The sequence below is a fragment of the Myotis daubentonii genome, chromosome 21 (assembly GCF_963259705.1).
Source record: "Myotis daubentonii chromosome 21, mMyoDau2.1, whole genome shotgun sequence".
Lineage (NCBI taxonomy): Eukaryota > Metazoa > Chordata > Mammalia > Chiroptera > Vespertilionidae > Myotis > Myotis daubentonii.
In genome coordinates, this window is record NC_081860.1 from 7,449,983 (window position 1) to 7,477,330 (window position 27,348).

General features: G+C 41.6%; 1 protein-coding gene across 1 annotated transcript; it reads left to right on the forward strand.

The window, feature by feature from the left end:
• Window positions 1–299: 299 nt before the first annotated feature.
• LOC132223046 (zinc finger protein 345-like) lies at window positions 300–26,382 on the forward strand (the record flags this gene model as incomplete). Its single annotated transcript, XM_059678423.1, has 5 exons — window positions 300–1,796; window positions 2,127–2,531; window positions 23,068–23,138; window positions 24,938–25,037; window positions 26,263–26,382. Coding segments are annotated over 5 exons (2,193 nt in total), but the record flags the coding sequence as incomplete, so codon positions are not given.
• Window positions 26,383–27,348: the final 966 nt, after the last annotated feature.

Sequence of the window (27,348 nt, forward strand, 5' to 3'; positions counted from 1 at the left end):
ATAACACTGAGGAGCTACACTGTGGCAGTGAGATTTCACAGGAATTTCTCAATGGAAAAAGTCATCAACAGGGGAGTGAATGTGAAAACGCTGCTAGCCACAACTTGAAAGTTGTTGGATGTCAGGATGTGTGTTCTGGAGAGTGTGGCAAATGTAGGAAAAATTATGGAGGAATCTTTAACCTCATTCGACATAAAAGAGTTCACTCAGGAGGAAAGCAGTATGAGTGCATAGATTGTGGGAAGTCCTTCAGTGAGAGTTCCAAACTCATTCGACATCAGAGAATTCACAGTGGAGAAAAGCCTTATGAGTGTTGTGAATGTGGGAAAGCTTTTACCCGCAATAATTCCCTTCTTATCCACAAGAGAGTTCACACTGGAGAAAAATCTTATGAATGTGGTGAATGTGGGAAGTCTTTTAGGGATAATAGTCAGCTCCTTATCCATATGAGAAGTCACACTGGAGAGAAGCCCTATGTGTGCAGCGAATGTGGGAAAGCATTTAACCGCAATTATTCTCTTCTAATCCACAAGAGAGTTCACACTGGAGAAAAACCTTATGAATGTGGTGAATGTGGGAAGTCTTTTAGGGATAATAAGCAGCTCCTTATCCACAACAGAGTTCACACTGGAGAAAAACCTTATGAGTGTGGTGAATGTGGGAAGTCTTTTAGGGATAATAAGCAGCTCCTTATCCACAACAGAGTTCACACTGGAGAAAAACCTTATGAGTGTGGTGAATGTGGGAAGTCTTTTAGGGATAATAAGCAGCTCCTTATCCACAAGAGAATTCACACTGGAGAAAAACCTTATGAATGTAGTGAATGTGGGAAGTATTTTAGGAGAAATAGTCACCTCCTTATCCACAAGAGAGTTCACAATGGAGAAAAACCTTATGAATGTGGTGAATGTGGAAAGTCCTTTAGGCAAAATAATCACCTACTTATCCACAAGAGAGTTCACACTGGAGAAAAACCTTATGAATGTGGTGATTGTGGGAAGTCTTTTAGGCAAAATAGTCAGCTCCTTATACACAAAAGAGTTCACACTGTAGAAAAACTTTATGAATGTGGTGAATGTGGGAAGTCTTTTAGGGATAATAAGCTGCTCCTTATCCACAAGCATGTTCACACTGGGGAAAAACCTTATGAATGTAGTGAATGTGGGAAGTCTTTTAGGCAAAATAGTCACCTCCTTATCCACAACAGAGTTCACACTGGAGAAAAACCTTATGAATGTGGTGAATGTGGCAAATCTTTTAGGGATAATAAGCAGCTCCTTATCCACAACAGAGTTCACACTGGAGGAAAACCTTATGAATGTGGTGAATGTGGGAAGTCTTTTAGGGATAATAAGCAGCTCCTTATCCACAACAGAGTTCACACTGGAGAAAAACCTTATGAGTGTGGTGAATGTGGGAAGTCTTTTAGGGATAATAAGCAGCTCCTTGTCCACAACAGAGTTCACACTGGAGAAAAACCTTATGAGTGTGGTGAATGTGGGAAGTCTTTTAGGGATAATAAGCAGCTCCTTATCCACAACAGAGTTCACACTGGAGAAAAACCTTATGAGTGTGGTGAATGTGGGAAGTCTTTTAGGGATAATAAGCAGCTCCTTATCCACAAGAGAATTCACACTGGAGAAAAACCTTATGAATGTAGTGAATGTGGGAAGTATTTTAGGAGAAATAGTCACCTCCTTATCCACAAGAGAGTTCACAATGGAGAAAAACCTTATGAATGTGGTGAATGTGGAAAGTCCTTTAGGCAAAATGATCACCTACTTATCCACAAGAGAGTTCAAACTGGAGAAAAACCTTATGAATGTGGTGATTGTGGGAAGTCTTTTAGGCAAAATAGTCAGCTCCTTATACACAAAAGAGTTCACACTGTAGAAAAACTTTATGAATGTGGTGAATGTGGGAAGTCTTTTAGGGATAATAAGCTGCTCCTTATCCACAAGCATGTTCACACTGGGGAAAAACCTTATGAATGTAGTGAATGTGGGAAGTCTTTTAGGGATAATAAGCAGCTCCTTATCCACAACAGAGTTCACACTGGAGGAAAACCTTATGAATGTGGTGAATGTGGGAAGTCTTTTAGGGATAATAAGCAGCTCCTTATCCACAACAGATTTCACACTGGAGAAAAACCTTATGAGTGTGGTGAATGTGGGAAGTCTTTTAGGGATAATAAGCAGCTCCTTATCCACAACAGAGTTCACACTGGAGGAAAACCTTATGAATGTGGTGAATGTGGGAAGTCTTTTAGGGATAATAAGCAGCTCCTTATCCACAACAGATTTCACACTGGAGAAAAACCTTATGAGTGTGGTGAATGTGGGAAGTCTTTTAGGGATAATAAGCAGCTCCTTGTCCACAACAGAGTTCACACTGGAGAAAAACCTTATGAGTGTGGTGAATGTGGGAAGTCTTTTAGGGATAATAAGCAGCTCCTTATACACAACAGAGTTCACACTGGAAAAAAACCTTATGAATGTGGTGAATGTGGGAAGCCTTTTAGGCAAAATAGTCACCTCCTTATCCACAACCGAGTTCACACTGGAGAAAAACCTTATAAATATGGTGAATGTGGAAAATCCTTTCGGCAAAATAGTCACCTCCGTATCCACAAGAGACTTCACACTGGAGAAAAACGTTATGAATGTGGTGAATGTGGGAAGTCTTTTACCTACTATAATTCCCTTCTTAGCCACAAGAGATTTCACACTGGAGAAAAACCTTATGAATGTTGAGAATGTGGGAAGTACTTTAGTCAAAATTTTCAGCTCCTTATCCATAAGAGAGTTCACACTGGAGAAAAGCCTTATGTGTGTGGTGAATGTGGGAAGTCTTTTAGGCAAAATGGTCACCTCCTTGTCCACAAGCAAGTTCACTTTGCGGAAAAGCCTTATGAGTGTACGGATTTGGGAAATATTTTAGTTGAAAATATAGACTGATGAGACACCTGCGACTTCACACTGGAGAAAAGCCATAAATGTGAAGGGAATGTTTCATTTTTCTTACTCAGAATAACAACACTGAAAGAGACTCTATGATACACCGTTGCCTTAATATGATCCCTTTTTATCAGGACAGACACTCTGCTAGATTCCTCATAAGTTTCAGGTACAAGTGAGTCTTTAAGGAGCTACTCGAACTTGCCATTCTGTCCAGGCCTCCTATTCGATTGATGTCACTATGAGTGATTGTGGCTGAAGTGATTTCACCTCTACCACCTGGCTCAACTGAAAATTGTGAATCAGTCACAATCTCTGTGTGCTCCCTTGAGCTTGAATAAATACTGAATACTGTGAACTCTTGGCAGGATCTTCATTCCTTTCTCTCTGACTAGGGAATGGGCCTGGTCCATGGTTTTTTCAGTACACCCAACCTCAGAAAAGAAGTGGTACCTCTTTCAGGGAGTTCGTGGTTCTCACAGTATGTTGTGATGATTGGCTTAGGTTCTATTTCACCGATCTGAAATCTCTGGCTCAGGTTTATGATATTTTGTTAAACGTTTTTTTTCCTGTTGAACCTTTAATTGTGATGGTTCTATTCACTGCCTTCAATGGTTTGAAAGCACTGTTGTGATTTGTCAGCATGTAGATGTGAACCAATATTGTGGCGACATTAAAGCTTCAGTGCTTTGGAAAGGAGAATATGCCGGCAGAAAATCATTCTTCATCCAAAACTGGCTTATTTTGCATTGCTGCCCAAGGTGTTGAAAGAAAGATTGCATACCTTTGTGGTATTAATTTATATCCTGGTACCTTGGTTATGAGTGGGGTCAATGGTCACCCAGAAGAGGAGGCCTTTGCTCTCCTTCCATGTACAATATGAATTATGTTCTTTGTTCACAGTATGTATTACTTAAATCTTATCAATGTTTAGGGGAACTCCTCCCCACATAGTGCAAAGAAGCCAAGTGCCATGAAGTACGAAATTTCATAGTCTTGTGGCATTTGTTGTAAGACTTTGAGGTTAACCTACCATTGAGACAGAAACACTGTATTCATAGAGACTGCAGTAAATTATATGGAAAGTGTCTCTTCTGAACATAAATCCACAGATGTTCCTGGGCCTGTCTCTTGTGTGACCTTTCTTTGCAGAGATTCTCAGCACCCCCAAAAATGTTTCCTGTAGCTGAAGTCATTGGCAGATAAAATTATGTAATGAATTTGTGGATTCCCCTGGTCTTTGTAAGGTGTTCACCACAAAGTCATTTCTCAATATGTAAGAACTCAAAGCTAAAAGAAGGATAATCCTGTAAACAGTCCCAGGAGGTGTCTTTTGTAACCAGTCATCAATCCTTTGGATTCGAAGACAGTAGTCTTCACTGCCTGCCAATATTTGCTTCCGCTGAGACAATGATGTTCCTCTCAGGATATAGAAACTGACATGCAAGAAAGTGCACTAAAGCTGTGAAGCCATCACTCGTGAAATACTCTTTTTTTTATTATTAGGTAAGGTATTACAAATGTGTCCTCATCCCCCCCATTAACCCCCAACCTCCCCCCCCCGCCCCGCACACTCATGCTCCCATCCCCCTGTTGTCCATGTCCATTGGTTTGGCTTATATACATGTATACAAGTCCTTCGGTTGAGAGAATAAAATCACATAGTCATATCAATTGATGCGGAAAAAGCATTTGACAAAATCCAACACCCTTTCTTGATAAAAACTCTCAGCAAGATAGGAATTGGGGGATCATACCTCAACATAATAAAAGCCATATATGACAAACCCACAGCCAACATCATAGTCAATGGGCAAAAACTAAAACCATTCCCCCTAAAAACAGGAACAAGACAGGGATGCCCCCTCTTACCACTCCTGTTCAACATAGTACTGGAAGTACTAGCCGTTGCGATCAGACAAGTAGAAATAGGGGAACCAAGATGGCGGCATAGGTTAACGCCGGAGTTTGCTGCTTTGAACAACTACTTCAAAAGTGAAACCAAAAAACGGAAGGGACATCACCCAGAACCACAGGAACGCTGGCTGAGTGGAAGTCCTACAACTAGGAGGAAAGAGAAACGCACACGGACACTCAGAGGAGGCGCAGTGCTGAAGTCAAATTCAGAGGTGCGGAGTGCGCGGAGCCGGCTGTCAGCGAAGGGCGCGGTTGGCGTTTTCAATCAGGAGGGAGTCGCAGACTCTGAGCTCCAGATCCGGGCGAGTCTTTAGGGACCCAGACTCAAACGGGAGAATCGGGACTGTCTGGCTTCGGTCAGAGCGAGTGCAGCTTTCTCTCAGAGCTTTGCAGCGGGTGCTGGGACTCAGAGAGGCAGAGCCCCTGGGGACAGGCCCACCCTGTTGATCCTGTGCGACCCACCCCACCCAAGCCCTGCACAGAGGCATTTGCCAGATAGCCTCAGGCAAAGGCTAGTTTAGCACCTCCCTAGAGGACAGAAGTTCTCTCACTGCTGACACAGCTGATTCTCATAGCCACTTGGCCTGGAGGTCAAACCCTCCCTGGAATTAGCTACAACAATCAAGATTTAACTATAAGACTGCGAACAAAGACCACTAGGGGGTGCACCAAGGAAGCATAACAAAATGCGGAGACAAAGAAACAGGACAAAATTGTCAATGGAAGAAATAGAGTTCAGAACCACACTTTTAAGGTCTCTCAAGAACTGTTTAGAAGCTGCCGATAAACTTAATGAGATCTACACGAAAACTAATAAGACCCTCGATCTTATATTGGGGAACCAACTAGAAATTAAGCATACACGGACTGAAATAACGAATATTATACAGACGCCCGACAGCAGACCAGAGGAGCGCTAGAATCAAGTCAATGATTTGAAATGCGAGGAAGCAAAAAACATCCAACCGGAAAAGCAAAATGAAAAAAGAATCCAAAAATGCGAGAATAATGTAAGGAGCCTCTGGGACAGCTTCAAGCGTACCAACATCAGAATTATAGGGGTGCCAGAAGATGAGAGAGAGCAAGATATTGAAAACCTATTTGAAGAAATAATGACAGAAAACTTCCCCCACCTGGTGAAAGAAATGGACTTACAGGTCCAAGAAGCGCGGAGAACCCCAAACAAAAGGAATCCAAAGAGGACCACACCAAGACACATCATAATTAAAATGCCAAGAGCAAAAGATAAAGAGAGAATCTTAAAAACAGCAAGAGAAAGAAACTCAGTTACCTACAAGGGAATACCCATACGACTGTCAGCTGATTTCTCAACAGAAACTTTGCAGCCAGAAGGGAGTGGCAAGAAATATTCAAAGTGATGAATACCAAGAACCTACAACCAAGATTACTTTATCCAGCAAAGCTATCATTCAGAATTGAAGGTCAGATAAAGAGCTTCACAGATAAGGAAAAAACTAAAGGAGTTCATCACCACCAAACCAGTATTATATGAAATGCTGAAAGGTAGCCTTTAAGAAGAGGAAGAGGAAGAAAAAGGTAAAGATACAAATTATGAGTAACAAATATGCATCTATCAACAAGTGAATCTAAGAATCAAGTGAATAAATAATCTGATGAACAGAATGAACTGTTGATTATAATAGAATCAGGGACATAGAAAGGGAATGGACTGACTATTCTTGGGGGGGAAAGGGGTGTGGGAGATGTGGGAAGAGACTGGACAAAAATCGTGCACCTATGGATGAGGACAGTGGGTGGGGAGTGAGGGCGGAGGGTGGGGTGGGAACTGGGAGGAGGGGAGTTAAGGGGGTGAAAAAAGAGGAACAAATGTAATAATCTGAACAATAAAGATTTAATTAAAAAAAATAAATAAATAAAATCTAAAAAAAAAGAAGAAGAAATAAAAGGCATCCAGATTGGAAAAGAAGAAGTAAAACTGTCCTTATTTGCAGATGACATGATACTGTACATACAGAACCCTAAAGACTCCATCAAAAAATTATTAGACTTAATAAATGAATTCGGCAATGTAGCAGGATACAAAATCAATGCTAAGAAATCCATGGCATTTCTTTACACCAATAGTGAACTTACAGAAAGTGAAACTACAGAAGCAATCCCATTTACCATTGCACCAAAAAAATTAAAATACCTAGGAATAAACTTAACTAAGGAGGTAAAAGACTTATATGCCAAAAACTACAGGACACTGAAAAAAGAGATAGAGGAAGACATAAACAGATGGAAGAACATACCGTGTTCATGGATTGGTAGAATCAACATCATCAAAATGTCCATACTACCCAAGGCAATTTATAGATTCAATGCAATCCCTATTAATTTACCAACGGCATATTTCACAAATCTAGAACAACGTTCCAAAAATTCATCTGGAATAAAAAAAGACCCCGAATAGCTGCAGCAATCCTTAGAAAGAACAAAGTAGTTGGGATCTCAATACCAGATATCAAACTGTATTACAAAGCCACTGTTCTTAAAACAGCTTGGTACTGGCACAAGAACAGACATGTAGATCAATGGAATAGAATGGAGACCCCAGAAATCGACCCAAACCACTATGCCCAATTAATATTCGACAAAGGAGGCAAGAGCATACAATGGAATGGAGACAGTCTCTTCAATAAATGGTGTTGGGAAAATTGGACAGATACATGGAAAAAGATGAAACTAGACCACCAACTCACACCATACACAAAAATAAACTCAAAATGGATAAAAGACTTAAATGTAAGACGGGAAACCATAAAAATACTAGAGGAATCCACAGGCAGCGAAATCGCAAACATATCCCGAAGGAATTTCTTCTCTGATGATGCTCCTAGGGCAATGGAAACTAAAGAGAAAAAAAACAAATGGAACTACATCAAAATAAAAAGCTTTTGCACAGCAAAGGAAACCATCAACAAAACAACAAGAAGACCCACTACATGGGAGAACATATTTGCCAATGATACCACCGCTAAGGGTTTAATATCCAACATTTACAGGGATCTCATGAAACTTAACAAAAGGAAGATAAACAATCCAATTAAAAAATGAGCAACGGATCTAGATAGACACTTTTCGAAAGAGGACATACAGAAGGCCGAAAGACATATGAAAACATGCTCAAAGTCACTAATTATACGAGAGATGCAAATCAAAACGACAATGCGTTATCATCTCACACCGGTCAGAATGGCTATCATCAACAAATCAGCAAACAATAAGTGTTGGAGAGGATGTGGAGAAAAAGGAACACTTGTGCACTGCTGGTGGGAATGCAGACTGGTGCAGCCACTGTGGAGAACAGTATGGAGCTACCTCAAAAAACTACAAATGGAACTCCCATTTGACCCAGTGATCCCACTACTAGGAATATATCCCAAGAAATCAGAAACGCCAATCAGAAAGGATATATGCACCCCTATGTTCATAGCAGCACAATTCACCATAGCTAAGATTTGGAAACAGCCTAAGTGCCCATAAGCAGATGAGTGGATTAGAAAACTGTGGTACATATACACAATGGAATAATATGCTGCGGTAAAGAAAAAAAAGGAATTCTTGCCTTTCGCAACAGCATGGATGGAACTGGAGAGCATTATGCTAAGTGAAGTAAGCCAGTCAGAGAAAGATAAATACCACATGATCTCACTCATTTTCGGATTATAGAGAACAACATAGACTGATGAAAAGGGACAGACCCAAAGACTGAGAAACAGCGATAAGGGGAAGAGATCAACGTGAAATACTCTTATCTGTCACTATATACAAAGTGTGGCAAAAGTAGACTTTCAGTTGTAAGACAGAAAACACAAGTCTTGTTCTTTTAAAAAATAATTTTAGAAATACCTTTTTTTCAGTTTACCTAGGAAAAGAGGAAGCCTCTGGTGGGAGAGAGAGATAAACATCCATGAGCTCTGTCCCACACACCCCTTCCTGCGGACCCTGGCTGGTCTGTGCACTGACCTGGAATTCAACCAGGAACCTTTTAGTTCCCTGGATGTCACCCACCCAACTGAAGCACAAGGTGAAAGCAGAGTTTATTCCTGTATTTTTATTTGTTATTATTTTCCATACCAACTCTAACCCTACAATTTCCACACTCTTCATTTTCCTCTTGCCCTTTTATAATCCCTCTTTCTGACTTTCCCAGTCTTTCATGCAATCATTAATTTTCCATCATTTACATTCGATTAGTTCATATTCTTCATAGTTTACTATGTGTATATGGTGTGTACTATTTAACCAACACTGGTGTTCATAATGCTACACAGATATATTTTAAAATATGTTTTATTTGTGATCAGAGAGGAAGGGGGGGAGAGAGAGGGAGAGAGGATGGGGAAGAGAGAGGGAGAGAGATTTACATCAATGATGTGAGAGAATCATTGATAAGCTGCCTCCTCATGCTCCCTACTGGGGATCAAGCTTTCAACCCAGGCATGTGCCCTTGACTGGAATTTGTCCTGTGACACTTCAGTCCACGGGCCGACGCTCCTCTGTCCACTGAGCCAAACCAGACAGTGCTACACAGATATTTTGAGATTCAACACAAATGCTTATGTGAATATTGAATTTGGTTTTTTTCCTGATTAGTATTGCATTCTATGAGTAACTACTTCAACTATTGGTCTGTCTATAAAATTGTTTATTTCCAGGTTAGGGGTATCCTCTCTAATAATAGACAAATGTAGTAGTTGACTGTACTTCGCTATGCCTCACATTGGCAAATCAGAGCAATGTGCAAATTTGCCACCAATACAGTTGGTGGTTAACTTTCATACTTTAGTCAGGGAAGTACAGCTGGAGCACCATCCTGGCACCCATGAGCGGCCCAGGGCGGCGTGGGGCTTAGGATGTGCGATCAGTAAAGCAGGACTGGGGATTGGTGAATAGGCGCAAGGCCGACTTCCTGGTCCTTCCCCTGAGCCAGCAGGCTCCTATGGATCTTCAGTTTCTACTGAAAGGAGTGTGGCGCCTCCACTGTGCCACCTCCCAGGACTCAGACTTGCAGGTTCCAGAGTGGACGCTTCAGCAAGGCCTTCAGCGTCTGCTCAGAGAAAAACCGCCACCTCTCTACTCCATAACTGCTTCTGTGTCTGTAAGAAACTACGAATTATCCTCCTGTGACATGGGGGGGGGGGGGGGGCGGGCAGAGCCTGAGTTGATAGGTTCCACTATAGTGATAGCAGCTGGACCAGTGCAGGGAGGGAGGGCGTGGAAGGGGCATGGGGGAAGCACTGGTTCCCTGCTCCTCCTCCCACAGGCATGGCCCTTGCTGCTGTTATGATAAAAGGAGTTATGTTTTTCTAACTCTGTCTGGGTAAAGGAAACAAGTGTCTGCTGACTTCTGATCTTACTCTCAGAGCTGCCAGTTAATCCCTCTGGATGCAGCAGATCCAACCTCCAAAGGATCCGAGGGGCAGGATCAACCTCTGTTCCATAGTTGAGGAAACTGAGCAATAAACACATGTGTCTCATGCCTCAGTGTCAACTCCCACAGAAATCTCTGGGTAATGACTCAGATTCTATATCTAAGGGTATATTTTCTTCTACTTTCATGTTGAATTCAGCCCCAGGAATCAAATAATATAATAAAGAATAAAATGAGTTCAGAGGGCTCAGCATTGTATTCCCAGGGCCTTTGGTCCCACACAAACCGCAGAGCTCAGTTATCCTGAGATGAAAGGAAAGGAAAGAGAAATGTGACAGGTTTCCCAGCTCAGTCTCAGAGACATCTGATAACCACATATTAAGGACATGACATTAACTTAGGGGTGGAAAGGACACAACTGAAATAGGAGATGGAGCCATTTGGAGTGAGCAGGCTGCAGGCGGGCAGTTGTGGGCAAGCAGGCCAGAGGGGGGGTGGGGACAGTTAAGGGAGAGCAGGCTGGTAGAGGCGGTAGTCGGGTGAGGGCACGTACAGGAGGCAGTAGGATGTGATCAGGCTGTTGGGGAGGCATTTGGGGGCGAATAGGCCAGCGGTGGGGGCGGGGAATTGGGGGCAAGCAGGCTGGCAGGGAGAATGGTTCGAGGCAATCAGGTAGCCACGCAGGTGACTGGTTAGGAGCCAGATGTTCCAGATTGTCAGTGGGATGTATGACTGCCACTGTAGGCCTGATCCCTGTAAACCGGCAGTAGGACATCCTTCCGGGGGTCCCAGATTTTAGAGGGTGCAGGCCAGGCTAGTGACACCCCCGCCCCCGCCCCCAGTGCACAAATTTTTGTGTAACAGGCCTCTAGTTATAAATAAATCTGGATCATTTGCATTCAGTTATTTCTATAGATATGCATTCTAATCAAACTGTTGCAGTGTATGTGAATGTTTCACATTTTAACATATGCAGAACTGTGATTTAAAATTGTCATGCACTTTGCCTTCCCACCCATGCCCAGCATACAGAAATTCCAGTTTTTGTTCAACTCTGCAATGACATGCAATAGTTCATCTTTTTAAATAATAGGTCTGGAATTATGTACATATGAACTTGCTTTTGCTTTCATTTCATTTCCCAAGAATTTATTGTGCTGAACATTTTTTTCATACATTTACTTCCATTTTCTTTATCTCCTTTGTTAAGATGTTGGCTCAGAAATTTGCCTATTTTTAAAATTTCTTTTTAGTTTTTACCAATAAGAGGACATTTCACAATCTAACCTATATATTTGAATTTCACTCATTCCTCAATAACACAATGACTTCTTACTGTATGGAACTATGGGTTTTGAATACTGTAAGGAAAATATTTTTCTCAATTTTTAACCTATGTACAATTTAAATCCACATGTACCATATACTTACAGGTTTTATATGCATTGTTCACATTCTCCACCACACATTTCTAAGTATAAGCATTCAGTAATACATTAAATGAAGTCTAGGTTTGTAATCTTTGTTAACTTCCCTCATGTAAATACCCTCGTTGTGGTTAGTTTCAAAATGCCGAAATGATGGCACTGAAAAAGGATATGATAAGATATTTCAGTAGCAAATCATCATATTTTATTTCCCACGTATTGATAAGGTAGCAATCGGTATCCCCAAGAATATCTATATATCTAAAAGCCTACTATGCAAGTTCTCCCCAGGAGAGTTTGACTGGGATACTGACCCCTCTCTATGACATGTGCTGACCACCAGGGGGCGGCATGGCGTGAAGAAAGGCCCCCATCAGCCCTGATTGCTGGCCAGGTCTGGGGATGCTACCCATGCATGCATTTTGTGCCCCAGGCCTCCAGTTTATCATAAAATAGTAAACTAATTGGGAAATGCAAGTTTTAAATATTTCTTTTAAAGTTTTGTTTACATATTATTGATTTTAAAAATACATTTGAAAATGTTTTTATTGACTGCAGAGAGGTTAGGGAGAGAGAGAGAGATAGAAACATCAATGATGAGAGAGAATCATCGATAGGCTGCCTCCCACAGGCCACTGACTGGGGTGGAACCCACAGTTCAGCATGTTCTTTGACCAGGAAGCTGATGATAGTCACTGTGGTTGGTTTTGACAGCCAGGATGAGAAAGTGGGATCATAGCTGAACTGTGGGCACTGTGGACGGACTTGACCTTCTCTGCAGGTGGCCTCACATTTTGCCTTGAGCCCCAGATTCCCTTCTGATGGGTTCCTCTGTACCAGAGGGAAATTTCCAGAACTGAATGCAAATAAAAAGTCCAGTGGCTGACACTGTTTCTTAGAAATGTATCTGTAAGGTACTTTAGTATACTCACCACAATGATAGTACCCCAGAAGAAAATGACATACACAGAAGCCGTGTTGATGATAAGCATCCACAGAATTTCAGAGGATATGCCCAAAATTTACAACAAAGAGAAAAGATATGGAATAAAAGGGATAAAATTTGAGATTCTGAGGAGCTTCAGACTTTCACAATAAATCAAGCTCAATAAATCTTCTCTAGAAAGCCAAAATAAGCCTCCAAGATGCCCCTATTGGATTCCTGTGTTTTAAGCAAGACTGCAAGACCTGGCCAGATAATGCAGTGGTTAGAGCTTTGCCTCCAGGGGCCATAATGGTTCTATTATGGTCAAGAGCAAAGACCTCAGTTGCAGGTTTAATACCAGGGCCATGTCAGGGCACATAAGGGAGGCAAATAATTGATGTGTCTCTCCCTTGCGGATGTTCCTTTCCCTCTCTCCCTCTCTCTCCAACTCCTCCCACCATTCAACTCTCTCTAGAAGTAAATGGAAAAAGAATCATAGGGTGAGGGGGGGAAAAAGAAAAGGAAATACTGCGAGTTGGTTGATTCATGCTTCCTACTTTGGGTTTTTAGACATTAGAAACAGGGTTTCTCTAGGGAAAGCAGTTTCTACTACACCATGGGCTCTACACTCTCCAGTTTCCAAAGTTATGTTGCAATCCCTCAGAATCACCTTCTCTCACAGGTAAGTTAATATTTATCACTCAAAGAGCAATTTAAGTTAAAAAATAAACAAATTATACAGATTGTGCAAAGGCTTGTAGGGAAGAATGAGCTGATTTAGGATCCGGCAGATACTTAATTAAATAAATAAACATATATATATATATATTTAAATTTTAGATATAGAAAGGAAGGGAGAGGAGAGGGACAGAGAAACACTGATAAGCAAGAAACAAGGATTGGAAAAAGAACCAAGTTGGCGGCATAGGTTAACGCCAGAGTTTGCTGCCTAGAACAACCAATTCAAAAGTGAAACTAAAAGACGGAATGGACATCATCCAGAACCACAGGAACACTGGCTGAGTGGAAGTCCTACAACTAGGAGGAAAAGGAATATCATATCGACACTAAGAGGAGGCGCAGTGCTGAAGTCAAATACTGAGGTGCAGAGCGCGTGCTGAGCAGGCTGGCGGCGGAGGGCGCGATTGGCGTTTTCAATCGGGAGGGAGTCGCAGACTCTGAGTTCCAGATCCGAGCGAGTCTTTAGGGACCCAACTCAAAAGGGAGAAGCAGGACTGTCTGGCTTCGGTTGGAACTGGAAGGCAACTTTCTGTCTGAGGTTTGCAGTGGTTGCTGGGACTCAGAGAGGCAGAGCCCCTGGGGACAGGACTGAGAGCCGCCATGGCTTGAATTAATTGTGGAAATGTGGTAAAAGGTATTGGTTTCCTGCTATTCACTAATCTAATGCAAGGAATGATTTAATTCATTTCTAACTAGCTTTACAAATGAATTTGGAGGCAGTGCCTTTGGAGCCAACCTGCCAGGGACAACTACCAGCCTTGGCTCCTACAGCTAATCTGCCTGACCCTCAGACACTTGATCTGTAGAATATAGTTCCCACTTCAGACGACTGCTGTGAAAATTCAAATACTTGGAAGTATACTGGGCATGGGAAAGCCCTCAATTAACTGTTACTTGCTTTCTTTAGAAATTAAGTATTGTTTCATAATGTTACACCTAAAATTCTTGTAGCCAGATATACTTTGGAATTAGAATTTGGGGGATTTTTAGAAAGGAAACAGGGCATCTAGACTGGACACGTGTTATGAAAGTCACATAACACGTGGGATTTGGGACAGGGATATATATGACTTTTTAAAAAATATATATTTTTTATTGATTTTTTACAGAGAGGAAGGGAGATGGATAGAGAGTGAGAAACATCGATGAGAGAGAAACATTGATCAGCCGCCTTCTGCACACCTCCTAATGGGGATGTGTCTGCAACCAAGGTACATGCCCTTGACCGGAATCGAACCTGGGACCTTTCAGTCGCAGGCCAACGCTCTATCCACTGACCTAAACCGGTCAGGGCAGACTTTTTAATCTCAGTGGGATATCTAGAGATAAGAAGCCTCATATCAGGTTTTGTGATGAAGTGAATTTGCTTGACACTACAAATAAATAAATAAATAAATAAATAAATAAATAAATAAATAAATAAATAAATAAATAAGCAATCTCATTTTTAAAGCTCTTTGCATTTCTGAATGGTGAACAAGAGACTGTAGATTTTAACTGCACTACAGGGGTTTTACTGGGCATCTGCTCCCAGCATTAGCCATGTCCTCATTGAGGTGGGTCTCTCATTTACTCTTCCAGGACTTGCTCACCTCTGCATGTCTCACTGCAGAAAGGACACTACAGGCCTGACTCATTGTTTTCTTCCCCACCAAGACTTCTTCCTTCGCCCATATTTCTTCTCTTGAATAATGGCTTCCCAGCATCCAGTCCCTTTGGAATCCCACCTGTCTACCCAGCCAACTGCTCTGAGCTGTTGCTGGTGCTTTCTAACCGTCCCTATACCTCTCCCACATTGTCTGGCTGGGACCCCCATTACTGCTATCCTCATTGGTCATTTCTACCTTTTGAAATCCAAGGATGTGTGTATTAAGAAATACACTCCATCTCTTAATGAGAGGCAATTGCTGCTTTTTTATTGAAGATTGCTTTGATGATTCCAGAAAGAAGTGTCCTCTCCTCACCTGACATCCTTTTGTTTGTTGCTTCGTTCATACTCCAGTTCTCCTGTTCATTGTGGATATTGGCTGGGAGGCTATGTAGCATCATGGTCAGGAGTCCAGGCACACTGCCTCCATCCAGTCCTGCCTCTTGCTTTTGCTTATGTGGTCTCTTTATAAGCCTAGGCTTCCTCGTCTGTCAAGTGAAGGGACTAAAACAGCTTCTTCATTATTTAGCTTCCCTCAGTGTGACACAGTCACTGGTTTGCTATATGTAAAGGAAACCATTGAGCAGAGTGCCTGAGAACAGTATTATGTACATTATGCCAGGAGATCTCCACTGAAGAAACATGTCTCGTTCATGGTCCAAATCCTCCACAGTGCTTTTCATAATTTCTCACACTACATAGGTACAATGAACATTTGTCAAATTTAACTTTTCTCCATTATACTCTTCTTTAATATTTAAGTCGCTTCTACCCCTTTTTTTGGAGTGCAGGTCTCAGATACTCAAAACAATGAAAAGATTATAGACAAAGTAGGAAGATTAGGTTCACAGATATACACAGTGTTTTATTTAAATACACATGCGTCACAAAGAAATATATTTATTTTTTTGAATAGCTCAACCTAAATAAAACCTGGAAAAGTCCATACCCATCATCGCTACTGAAGAATAACAGAGTGAGGAATGAAGGAAAGAAATCAGAATGACTATCTGGCTGAGACAATGGGAAGCTTCATTAAGGTCTGTTAAGCCCCAAATACTAGGTCAGTTATGGCGGGGGGTGCTTTGAGCTCTGTGAAACTGTAAGTATACATAATTGTACTGTGTAATCCAGTCAAACCTTGGTCCTGTGGTACTCTGCTACCAATCCAGCTGCTGTTCCAGCTGTTTCTTTTCATCCCAAACGGCTCCTCTAGGTTCAAGTGACCCAAGCAGCAAAGGAGATAGAAACCTTTCCTTTCTCTGGTTTTGGATACCTATGTGACTGACCCTCTGATTCGGTCATCCTCTGCTGTGGCTGTGAAAGCGGTAGCTGGGGAGATGAGGATAGAGGCATAACAGAGACCAAAACAGAAAAACTGCATCTAATCTGAGTTACCAGGTTCAAAGAGGAATGCCCCCCTTTCCAGATGCCTGGCTTCTGGGCATACAGTTGAGCTGCCATGTGAAATTGACAGAGTGATTGATGAAAGAGAGAGCTTGCCTTCACCTACCATCTTCAGCCCTCAAGGTAGGTGGGCACTTCCAGGACCCCTCAGAATTCCAAGCTGGACACAGTGAAGGCCTAAATAGACTGTCCTGAGTGTGCAGGGCTTTTGATGGGGTTTTCTACCACTAGTCATTTATTCCTAAGAGCACCCAATTACTTTTGGGGGGGAATTGTTTCATGCCATAGTGTGCAATCAAGATATGGTGGCAAATCTGGGTTGTGTGTCCTCCCATTTTGCAATGGAATATTTCAAACCAAGCCCTTCAGCCTTCAGTTTGATCCTATAAGCAACCCCAGAGCCTTTTAGAAAATTCCCTTTCTACTGGTTTGCCAGAATAAGTTTCTATGGTTTGAATCAAAGAATGCAAACTCAGATCCCATCTGAAACAAGAATTTTGACCTTGATCTTTCTACTAACATCACTTATATTCCTTCTAGACTAGAGGTGGGCAAGCCCTGGCACCTGTGCCAAAGATGGCACGCCAGTAGCTTTTGCTGGCATGCTAAACCCTCTCTTATAATCTTCAATTTGCAATTTTTGTGAACATTTGAATGACTTCGATGTTAAATTACAAGGAACTGGTAAGACACTTGATGTTATGTTTGGTTACATAAAGGCTTTTGAAAAGAAACTGGAAGTCTTTAAGAGGGATGTGGATGGTGAGAGATTTAGATATTTCCCAAACCTCAAGAGGCACATCAAAGACCTCCCAAAAGATGACAGAACAGACTGTCAAAGCCTTCAGAAGCTGGTTTTAAACATCCTCAAGTCAACTATTGAGCAGTTCTTCTCAAGATTTGCGAAATTCAGAGACCTGGAAGAGACAGCAAAATTCATGAGGTATCTAGTCAGCATAAAACTGGAGGAGCTAAATTTAAAAATGCTTTCATGAATAGACATGGCTCACTTTGAAATGCAGTTGATTGAATTTCAGGAGTAGCTTAATTTGGAAGAAGAAATTTATTGACCTTAGAGTTGACTTGGAAAACATTGGAAAAAAGCGATTAAGAACAGGAGTACCAGAGAGAAGTGTCGAAAATAAACTATTGAGGACTTCCAATGCCATTCCAGAAAATTTTTTCTGTTTAAAAAACTTTGCAACAGCGTTACTCTCCATGTTTTCATCCACGTACGCTTGTGAATCTTTGTTCTCAGTGATGCATTTTGTTAAGTCTCATAATAGGAGTAGCCTGACGGATGAAAGTAGTAGCTTGTGCATCTCTCTGAAGGTCATGAAATATAAACCTGATGTAAAATCTCTGTCATCAGTGATGCAGCAGCAAAAGTCCCACTGATAATGTCAAACGGAGTCATAAAGTTTTCTGTCGGACTATCAGTGTACATGTATACATTAAAAAATAAATGTATTTTTCATCATTATATACTGTGTTTTTGTCGCTCGAGTGAATTTTATTATTTCTTCAAGGTTCTTCACATAGGTACACCTTAAGAGATACCAAGTAGGCATAAAATGTTCTCAAAAAATTAGGGTTGGCACGCAGAAGAATTTTGAGTCAGAGATTTTGCTGGTTTTGGCACGCACTCACAAAAAGGTTGCCCACCCCTGTTCTAGACCTACTTTCCTTTCAAGCTTCCAGGTGTTAAGGGAGCATTCCCAAGAGAAGTAGGAAAAAAATGAAAGACACCCATAGGCATGTAAGCCAGGGAGCCGTGACAGGCAGTTTGAGGAGCAAGTCTGCGCTCACTGAGGGTCTGGAGCAGTTAGGCTGGATAGATCCTGTGGAACTGTGTGGGCTGAGCTGACCAGCTCACTGAAGGCTGGCCAAGCGAAGCATCCAAACTGAGTTTATTTTTTTTTTGGTTGAAAACCTTTTCTCAAGTGAACTGATATGATTTAATTTTCTGTATCAAGATATAATGCAGTGGTGTCCTCAATGCTTATTTCTTGGGACACACGGACATGTTTGATTCTATACTAATCCCTGTACCACTTGGGTCCATATGTAATTTTTGGCACTCTCCCCTTCCCTGTTTCTTTTTTTTTTGAGTAGTTATCTCTCATTTCTCATTACTAAACTCATGTCTGCACAATGTATCCCTCTTCTATTTTTATGTTGGCTTAGAAACAAGGAAATGAAGCTGGTTAAAACTAAGTGTAAAGCAAGAGTGAAGAGGGATTTGGTTGTGAGTACAGTCCGTACATCTCAGTGCAAGGCATCACTTTTCCTCCTATAAAACCAGTTTTCTGTTGTATTTTGAAATGACAAGGTTATCCTCCAGACACAGGAGATGTTACTGCGTTCAGAAACACATTTTATTTCTCTCAAATTTTACTCAACTTCCTCAGCTGCTTTCCCTCTCACATGAACTGTTCATCATCTCGGCAGAAATCACTGGAAATCACTGAGTTCTATTTTTGTGTAGATATATACATCAGAGTCTTGTCAGAGAGGAGGCATGGAAGATGTATCAGGTAGCTTTTGTTACTTAACAAGTCACTGTGAAACGGGCGTTTAAAGTCACAATCTTTTGTTTATTTGTTCATTTATGATTCTGTGGATCAGAAGTCAGGCTCCACTGAGTTCTTATTCTTGCTCCACTTGTGTCACTTGCAGACTTAAGCTGGGACATCTGAGATGGCTGGGAAGACTGGCCCTGTCTTACCTCAAGATCTCTCATCCTCCAGGAGGACAGGGAGCCAGCTCAGGTTCTCCCTGTGGGTGCTGGGTTCTAAGATGGTGAGAACGGAAGCGGTGAGGCCACTTGAGACCTAAGCTCAGAAGTCCCACATTGTCACCTCAGCCATAGTCTGTAGGTCAAAGCAGGTCACAAGACCAATCCCAACTCAAGTAGTGGAGAAATACACTACATCTCTGAATGAGAGAAGCTGCAAAGAAATTGTGATTATTTTCAATCCACCACAGCAGGAAACCCCAAATTCATTATTTTATGAAGGACCAATTAGGCAAAAAGTCTTCTGATTTTAAAATAATCATCATCTCTGGCCCTGTCTAACCTCTCATTATTTGATTAGTGCTTGTGAATTTACAAAATGCTTTCTGTATTTCATTTATCCACATGACAAACTTTTGAAGTGTGTCTTCTCCTGTTTTCAGATAAAAGATTAGAAGCCCAGAGAAGTTAATGACTCACTCAGGGTCCCAAAGCTATGACGTGGGGGCACCTCCAGTCTATGCTTGTCCCCTGCACGCTTCTTATGAGGAACTCTATTTCTTTCAAAAGAGTGTGGTCTTCTTGATTATTATATTCAAGGTCAGAAGGGAAGCTGGTTCTTTCCCCCAGTGTGAAGATTGCCAGTTCGGGGCTACCTGTTACAGATGGGCACAGTTTCATCTGGGAGGCACTTTTCCCTAACCATGCATCTGTGCTTACAAATTTCAGAAGAGTTTCGTGGGAGCTCTTTTATACCAGTAACTAAATTGACTGAACTTCAACTAGAAGCATAGACAGCTGCTGCTACTCAGAAAAGCAGGGCTAACAGCCATCTCCCTCAGAAAAGGTAGAAGTCGATAAGGAACTTTCATGGCTGCTAAGCGTATACAGTGAAATTTGCCAAACCTATTCCCTTCAGAAAGCTACAGTAGCTACCCACTCATTGAGTTATGCCTGCCATGGTTCTCTCACACAACTATATTTATATTCAGCTGGAAACATGTTTGACCTGTTAAATACTCATCTTTTAAAAAATGATGAAAGGAAAGCTCTGGCCAATTCCGTGAAAATCTTGAGAATTTATTAAAACACTGTGTATATCTGTGAACCTAATCTTCCTACTCTGTCTATAATCTTTTCATTGTTTTGAGTATCTGATACCTTCGCTCCGAAAAGGGCTAGAAGCAACTTAAATATTAAGGAAGAGTATAATGGAGAAAAGTTAAATTTGACAAGTGTTCATTGTTCCTATGATGTGTGAGAAATTATGAAAAGCACTGTGGAGGATTTGGACCATGAACGAGACATGTTTCTTCAGTGGAGATCTCCTGGCATAATGTACATAATACTGTTCTCAGGCACTCTGCTCAATGGTTTCCTTTACAGATAGCAAACCAGTGACTGTGTCACCATGAGGGAAGCTAAATAATGAAGAAGCTGTTTTAGTCCCTTCACTTGACAGACGAGGAAGCTCAGGCTTATAAAGAGACCACATAAGCAAAAGCAAGAGGCAGGACTGGATGGAGGCCGTGTGCCTGGACTCCTGACCATGATGCTACACAGCCTCCCGGCCAATATCCACAATGAACAGGAGAACTGGAGTATGAACGAAGCAACAAACAAAAGGATGTCAGGTGAGGAGAGGACACTTCTTTCTGGAATCATCAAAGCAATCTTCAATAAAAAAGCATCAATTGCCTCTCATTAAGAGATGGAGTGAAGCAGGGGATCCCTCGGGGGTGAGGACGACGGGGCCCCAACGCACTAGGGCGTCTGCATGCACGACCCCGGGGACCAGGTTCATTGACGCAGATCCGTTTAATTGAGGAACTACAGGGGTATATATAGCATGAGGGGACCAATCAGAGGGAGACACGTTGCTATAGGCAACCAATCAGAGGGAGACACGTTGCTATAGGCGACCAATCAGAGGGAGACACATTGCTATAGGCGACCAATGGCTGAAAGGCTGGGGTACTGTGCACGTGGCTCTAGGAGTTAGTTCAGGCGGGCATTGCTACTTCCTGGTGTGCCGAGGAAGCATGTCATGGTGGAGTGTGCTCACACCATTGCAACAGCCAAAGCGCTGAGACATACTTCCTGAGCTCTACTACAATGGAGTGTATTTCTTAATACACACATCCTTGGATTTCAAAAGGTAGAAATGACCAATGAGGATAGCAGTAATGGGGGTCCCAGCCAGACAATGTGGGAGAGGTATAGGGACGGTTAGAAAGCACCAGCAACAGCTCAGAGCAGTTGGCTGGGTAGACAGGTGGGATTCCAAAGGGACTGGATGCTGGGAAGCCATTATTCAAGAGAAGAAATATGGGCGAAGGAAGAAGTCTTGGTGGGGAAGAAAACAATGAGTCAGGCCTGCAGTGTCCTTTCTGCAGTGAGACATGCAGAGGTGAGCAAGTCCTGGAAGAGTAAATGAGAGACCCACCTCAATGAGGACATGGCTAATGCTGGGAGCAGATGCCCAGTAAAACCCCTGTAGTGCAGTTAAAATCTACAGTCTCTTGTTCACCATTCAGAAATGCAAAGAGCTTTAAAAATGAGATTGCTTATTTATTTATTTATTTATTTATTTATTTATTTATTTATTTATTTGTAGTGTCAAGCAAATTCACTTCATCACAAAACCTGATATGAGGCTTCTTATCTCTAGATATCCCACTGAGATTAAAAAGTCTGCCCTGACCGGTTTAGCTCAGTGAATAGAGCATTGGCCTTCGACTGAAAGGTCCCAGCTTCGATTCCGGTCAAGGGCATTTACCTTGGTTGCAGACACATCCCCAGTAGGAGGTGTGGAAAAGGCGGCTGATCGATGTTTCTCTCTCATCGATGTTTCTAGCTCTCTATCCGTCTCCCTTCCTCTCTGTAAAAAATCAATAAAATATATATTTTTTAAAAAAGTCATATCTATCCCTGTCCCAAATCACACGTGTTATGTGACTTTCATAACACGTGTCCAGTCTAGATGCCCTGTTTCCTTTCTAACAATCCCCCAAATTCTAATTCCAAAGTATATCTGGCTACAAGAATTTTAGGTGTAAGATTATGAAACAATACTTAATTTCTAAAGAAAGCAAGGTAACAGTTAATTGAGGGCTTTCCCATGCCCAGTACACTTCCAAGTATTTGAATTTTCACAGCAGTCGTCTGAAGTGGGAACTATATTCTACAGATCAAGTGTCTGAGGGTCAGGCAGATTAGCTGTAGGAGCCAAGGCTGGTAGTTGTCCCTGGCAGGCTGGCTCCAGAGGCACTGCCTCCAAACTCATTTGTAAAGCTAGTTAGAAATGAATTAAATCATTCCTTGCATTACATTAGTGAATAGCAGGAAACCAATACCTTTTATCACATTTCCACAAATAATTCAAGGGCATGGTTGACCCAGGTTATTTTCTCATTTACATTCCAGCAAAGCAGAGAGAACAGTATTAGAGGATATCCCAGGGAAAGTGTTTCTGTGTGGGACCTACAGTCCCTGGTGAGTTTTAATAGTGTTCATGGCCCAGTAATTTCATCCCCATAAGGCAGCAAAGCAAATCTGATAAGAGGACAGGCTCTGGGGTCATACTTCTTTGATTCTACCACTTACTAGCTTTAGACCCTGGTCAAGTTATTTAGCCTCTTTGTGCCTCAATTTTCCCTTCTATAAAATGGGATTAACTGCAAACTGTACCATAGAGTCATTGGATGGTTTAAATGAGATAATTCTTATCAAGTTTTTGTAGAGTGCCAGGCTGATAGTGAATCTTCAATATGTTTTGAATACTTGTATTTGACATAACCCCCATAGGGCCAGAAATCCTGGTGGGCATTTCTGATGCTAGTACTTTTTGTGCATTTCTCTGAAAGTAGAGTTGTTATTTGCCAAGTGTCATCCTGTTCTCTTCCAGGTTTTTGAGGTTCTTGGATGCCAGTCCAATTTAAGGGCCCTTTCCAATTACATTGTCAAAAGACAGACTTGGTAGGTCTATCTGAGCCCTGACTTGGAAGGATGCTTCTGGCTTGGTTTTTCTTCACAGCATTTCCTCTGCCTGTGCAATCAATCAGACACATACATGTCTGTGTCCATACTTCATCCCTTAGAGTGAACAGATGCAGGCCCAACTAAAGCATCAGGACGATGTCTGATGTGTTTTGTCCCATTTGAAACTGATACCTATATACCAGGTGTACCGGTTAATAAGGTGGATTTTGTAATCAAAAAATGATAATTTCAAGAGAAACATCAAAAATGCTTTTTTCAAAGTAATGTACATCACTAGCTACCCATTTCCCCCATCTTTCAGGTAATTTTGGTGTACTGTCTCAATAGAACTTTTCTTGTTTTGAGACCCAATTTTCCACTTCTTCATACATTTTGAAGTGCTTCTCAGAAAGTGCAGGTGCCATCCATTGGACAATTGGTAATCTTAAGGATCAAGGTCTGGTGAATACAGTGGGTGGCTTAATACTTGCCAGGCAAGATCTTTTAATGTGTCTTTAACTGGTTTTGAAATGTGGGGTGGTGCATCATCCTGAAGCAAAATTACTTTGCCATGTCTTCTGGCACATTTTGTGACCATAGTGAGATTCAAATTGATTATTCGTTGCTGGCAGCGATCAGTATAAATGGTTTCACCTGGTTTTAGAAGCTCATAATACACCACACCTTCCTGATCCCACCAAACACAAAGCATTGTCTTCTTTCCGAAGCGATTTGGCCTTGCAGTCCATGTTGATGGTTGACCTGGATCAACCCACGATTTTGTGCGTTTGGGATTCTCAAAATAAATCCATTTTTCATCGCCAGTCACAATTCGATGCAAAAAAGACTTTCATGCCATTGAAGCAACATTTGACTGATGACTTTTCAGTTTTCCATTTGTCTTTTGTTCAGTTGATGTGGCACCCATTTTCCTCCCTTTAAAATATTTCCCATTGCTTGTAAATGATCAGAAATTCTTTGCTGAACAACATTTAATCTTTCTGCAACTTGTTTTTCAGTTTGACATGCATCTTCATCTAATAGTGCTTGTAATTGTTGGTCTTCAAATTTTTTCGGTTGATCTGGACTTTCTTTGTCTTTCACATCAAAATCATTACTTTTAAAGCATTTAAACCAGCGTTCACAAGTATCTTGAGATGGAGCATGTTCACCATAAGCTTCCTGAAGTGTACCATAACTTTCAGCAGCACTTTTCTTCAAAATAATGAATTAAAACTTCCCACGAATGCTTTTTTGGGGCACGAAATTCGACATTTTTAAGCATAAAAATATCTGTGATGTTAACACCAGAAAATTTGACATATTAAGATTTTAAGCTTGCTATCAATACAACAAAATAGCATACGTATCAGATCACATATATATCAACATATGTGTAACTCCATCTATTGAAAAAATCCGCATTAACCGGACATTGGGATAAAATTACATTTCTGCTCCATCTTATTTATAAGGCACAGTTTGTACTGGAAAAAGCTGGTTGGGTTTGTCCCAATTCTATTCTGTATTAATGAGAGTCAGGACACGTTTTATACACAGTAGCCATCCAATGACTGCCTGATGGGACAGGATGTGACCAATGCCCACAAAAGGGACTGATTCACAAGTTTTGTGCTCTGCAGCCCTGGGTTACTGTGGTAATTAATGTGTTCTGTGGATAGCAGTTTGTCAAATGTTAAGTGATGCTTATCTTCTCTGATCAGAATAGGTTGTTCTAGTTCAGTAAATTGTCTTTGAGTCTGTTTTCCTTATTTAGCTCTTTGCTTATCTTTCAGTCAGCAGTACAGCCACTTGGCTTGTGATATTTACCTGGATTCTGACATAAAGAAGGAAAATAAAATAATGCAGCAAACACTTAATTGGAAGCTTGGCAAAGTAAAACTAGGGCTTATTTATGCATCAGATTATCTGATAATTGCCTTTGGGTTAGATTGATGTCACTGCTGGATAAAATCGGACAATTTAGAAAACGGGGGAAAAATAAACACAACCTTTAAGTTTACTTAGACGCAACGTCTGTACTTTATTTTACTTTCTTATCAGCTTTTGGCTTGTAGTAAGGGAACAGGGAAGGAGAATCTAGAACATGGGGAGGCATGTACTGAAGAAAATAATCTTTGACACATTAAGCATTTCTGTCATTAATGGCGAGTGGAGGAAAAGCAAACAAATAGAAATAATTTTGAATCAGTACACAAACACTGTTTTATCCCTGGAATCTAGAAAAATGAGAGTTTTATGACATTGTCATTCCATTGTCACATGCTGCACTCCCAATCAGGGCCTATCAGAGTTTATGAATATCTACTTCTGGCAGGAAGGAGTGAAAGAGGGAAGAAAAGAAAACAAAAAAAAGCCTGCACATCTGCACAGCTCTTCCTATAATAAGTAAGCTTCAGTGAACTAGAATTCACCTATCAGATTCTCCTCCCCACCTCAATCATTTTAGCCAGTCATTCTTAATTCTATCATCCTTTCCTCTCCGCTATTCCACTGATACTCAAACCTTGTCAAGTCACCTCAAATATACAAGTTTAAGATAAAAGCTTTGACAGCAGCACCTCGAGGCCAGCATTCACGTGTGATTCAGTTTGTATCCCTCATAGCACATAATAAAGACCATCTCACCTAGCCAGCTATCAATCCCCATGTTACTTATAAAATACATATTTTTGGACATGACAGTGTACATTTAGCTCCTTCTTTGCATTTGGAGAGGTATGTCCTCTGACTTGGTTGTCCAGCACCTGTGTGGCCGTGGGCATGTCCTGTCCCTTCTGTGGACCTCAGTGGAACCTTCCGTGGTGCTCAAGGATATTGGACACCCCTCAATTACTGCTGGTGGCAAAGAAGTTTGTTTTCTCCGGTATCAGCAAAAGCATGTCAAATGCAAAGACTACAACCTAAGTCAAACATTCTTAAGAGGGATAAAAAAGGAAATTATTTGCCCAGGTAATTGAAAAGTCTGAAGAATGGTTATAAGAAAAGTAGAACCTCAGGCTTGTCTGAATTCAAGTCCTAAAACCATGTCACTGAAATCACTCTTCTCTTTCTCTGTGACTCTCTGTTTCTGCTACTTTCTGTCTCTTTTTTCCTCCAGTTTTCTCCAAGTGAGTTCTCTCCAATGAAAGACCTAGATAGCCACCAGCAACTCCAAGGTGGAGCAACTCTGGTGGAAAAGAATCTTTCCCAAAAGTTTCATCCAAAGTCCCAGACCTGACTCTCATTGGCCTGGAGAAGGCATACATTTATCCTTTTACCAATCACTGGAGCTGGAGGCATTTGGTCCTGTGCTCATCCCTAGGGATGAAGAGAGGGTTAGCCCCATAGAACAATATGGACTGAAAACTGGAATGGGGTTATTGCTGAAGTAAAAGAGGGCCATGGGCATAGGGCATCAAGAGTTGTCTTTTCTTTAAGGCCCTTTGTCACATCAGCTAATGGGTAGTGTCTTTTGGGCTTCCCTTGGCCACAGCCTCAGTTTTTCCCCCCACCCCCAACACCAATGTTCTGAAGCTGAATATAGCTGAGACAATAACCTTCTCCAGCTAGTCCTAGTATGGGAGGAAAACTTAGAAGGTACACTTTTTCCAGAAGACTAAAGATAGGCAAGAATTGGGGCGTGTGTTTGACTCATTAGGTCAGTCCTCTGAACCTTTGCTTTTGAGTTTTTAGTGGATGTGTGGTGTGCTGCCCGGAACTCCATTCAGTACCAAGGCACTGATTCACCCAGTTGTCAGGAGTATTGCCTGCCAGACGACTCATAGCCAAGTCTCTCTGGGAATTACCTTTGGGCAAATGGTGTTGCCTCACCCAATTATAAGCCACCATCTGGGCAGGCCTGCATTCAATAACAGGGTTTCAAAGGTCTGGCCATCTCACCCCAGCTTTGAACACTACTCTGAAGTATTGACCCCACCCCCCAGCCTTGGCTCCAGAACTCACTGTGGGACCAACTGAGGCCTTTGTCACAACTGTTTTACTGTTTAACTTCTTTCTCTGATCCCTGCTTCTCTCTCCCTGCCCCTCTTCCACAATAATACTCCTGCAGGCAAATCTCAAAGTCCCAGAATCCCTTTCTGGGAACCAACTAAGTTCTTCTAAAAACTTAAAGTCCTAGGATTTATCCACTACTGAACCAGGATGGCCTTATCAGTTGAAATTCAAGCTTTGAAATCAGATAAGC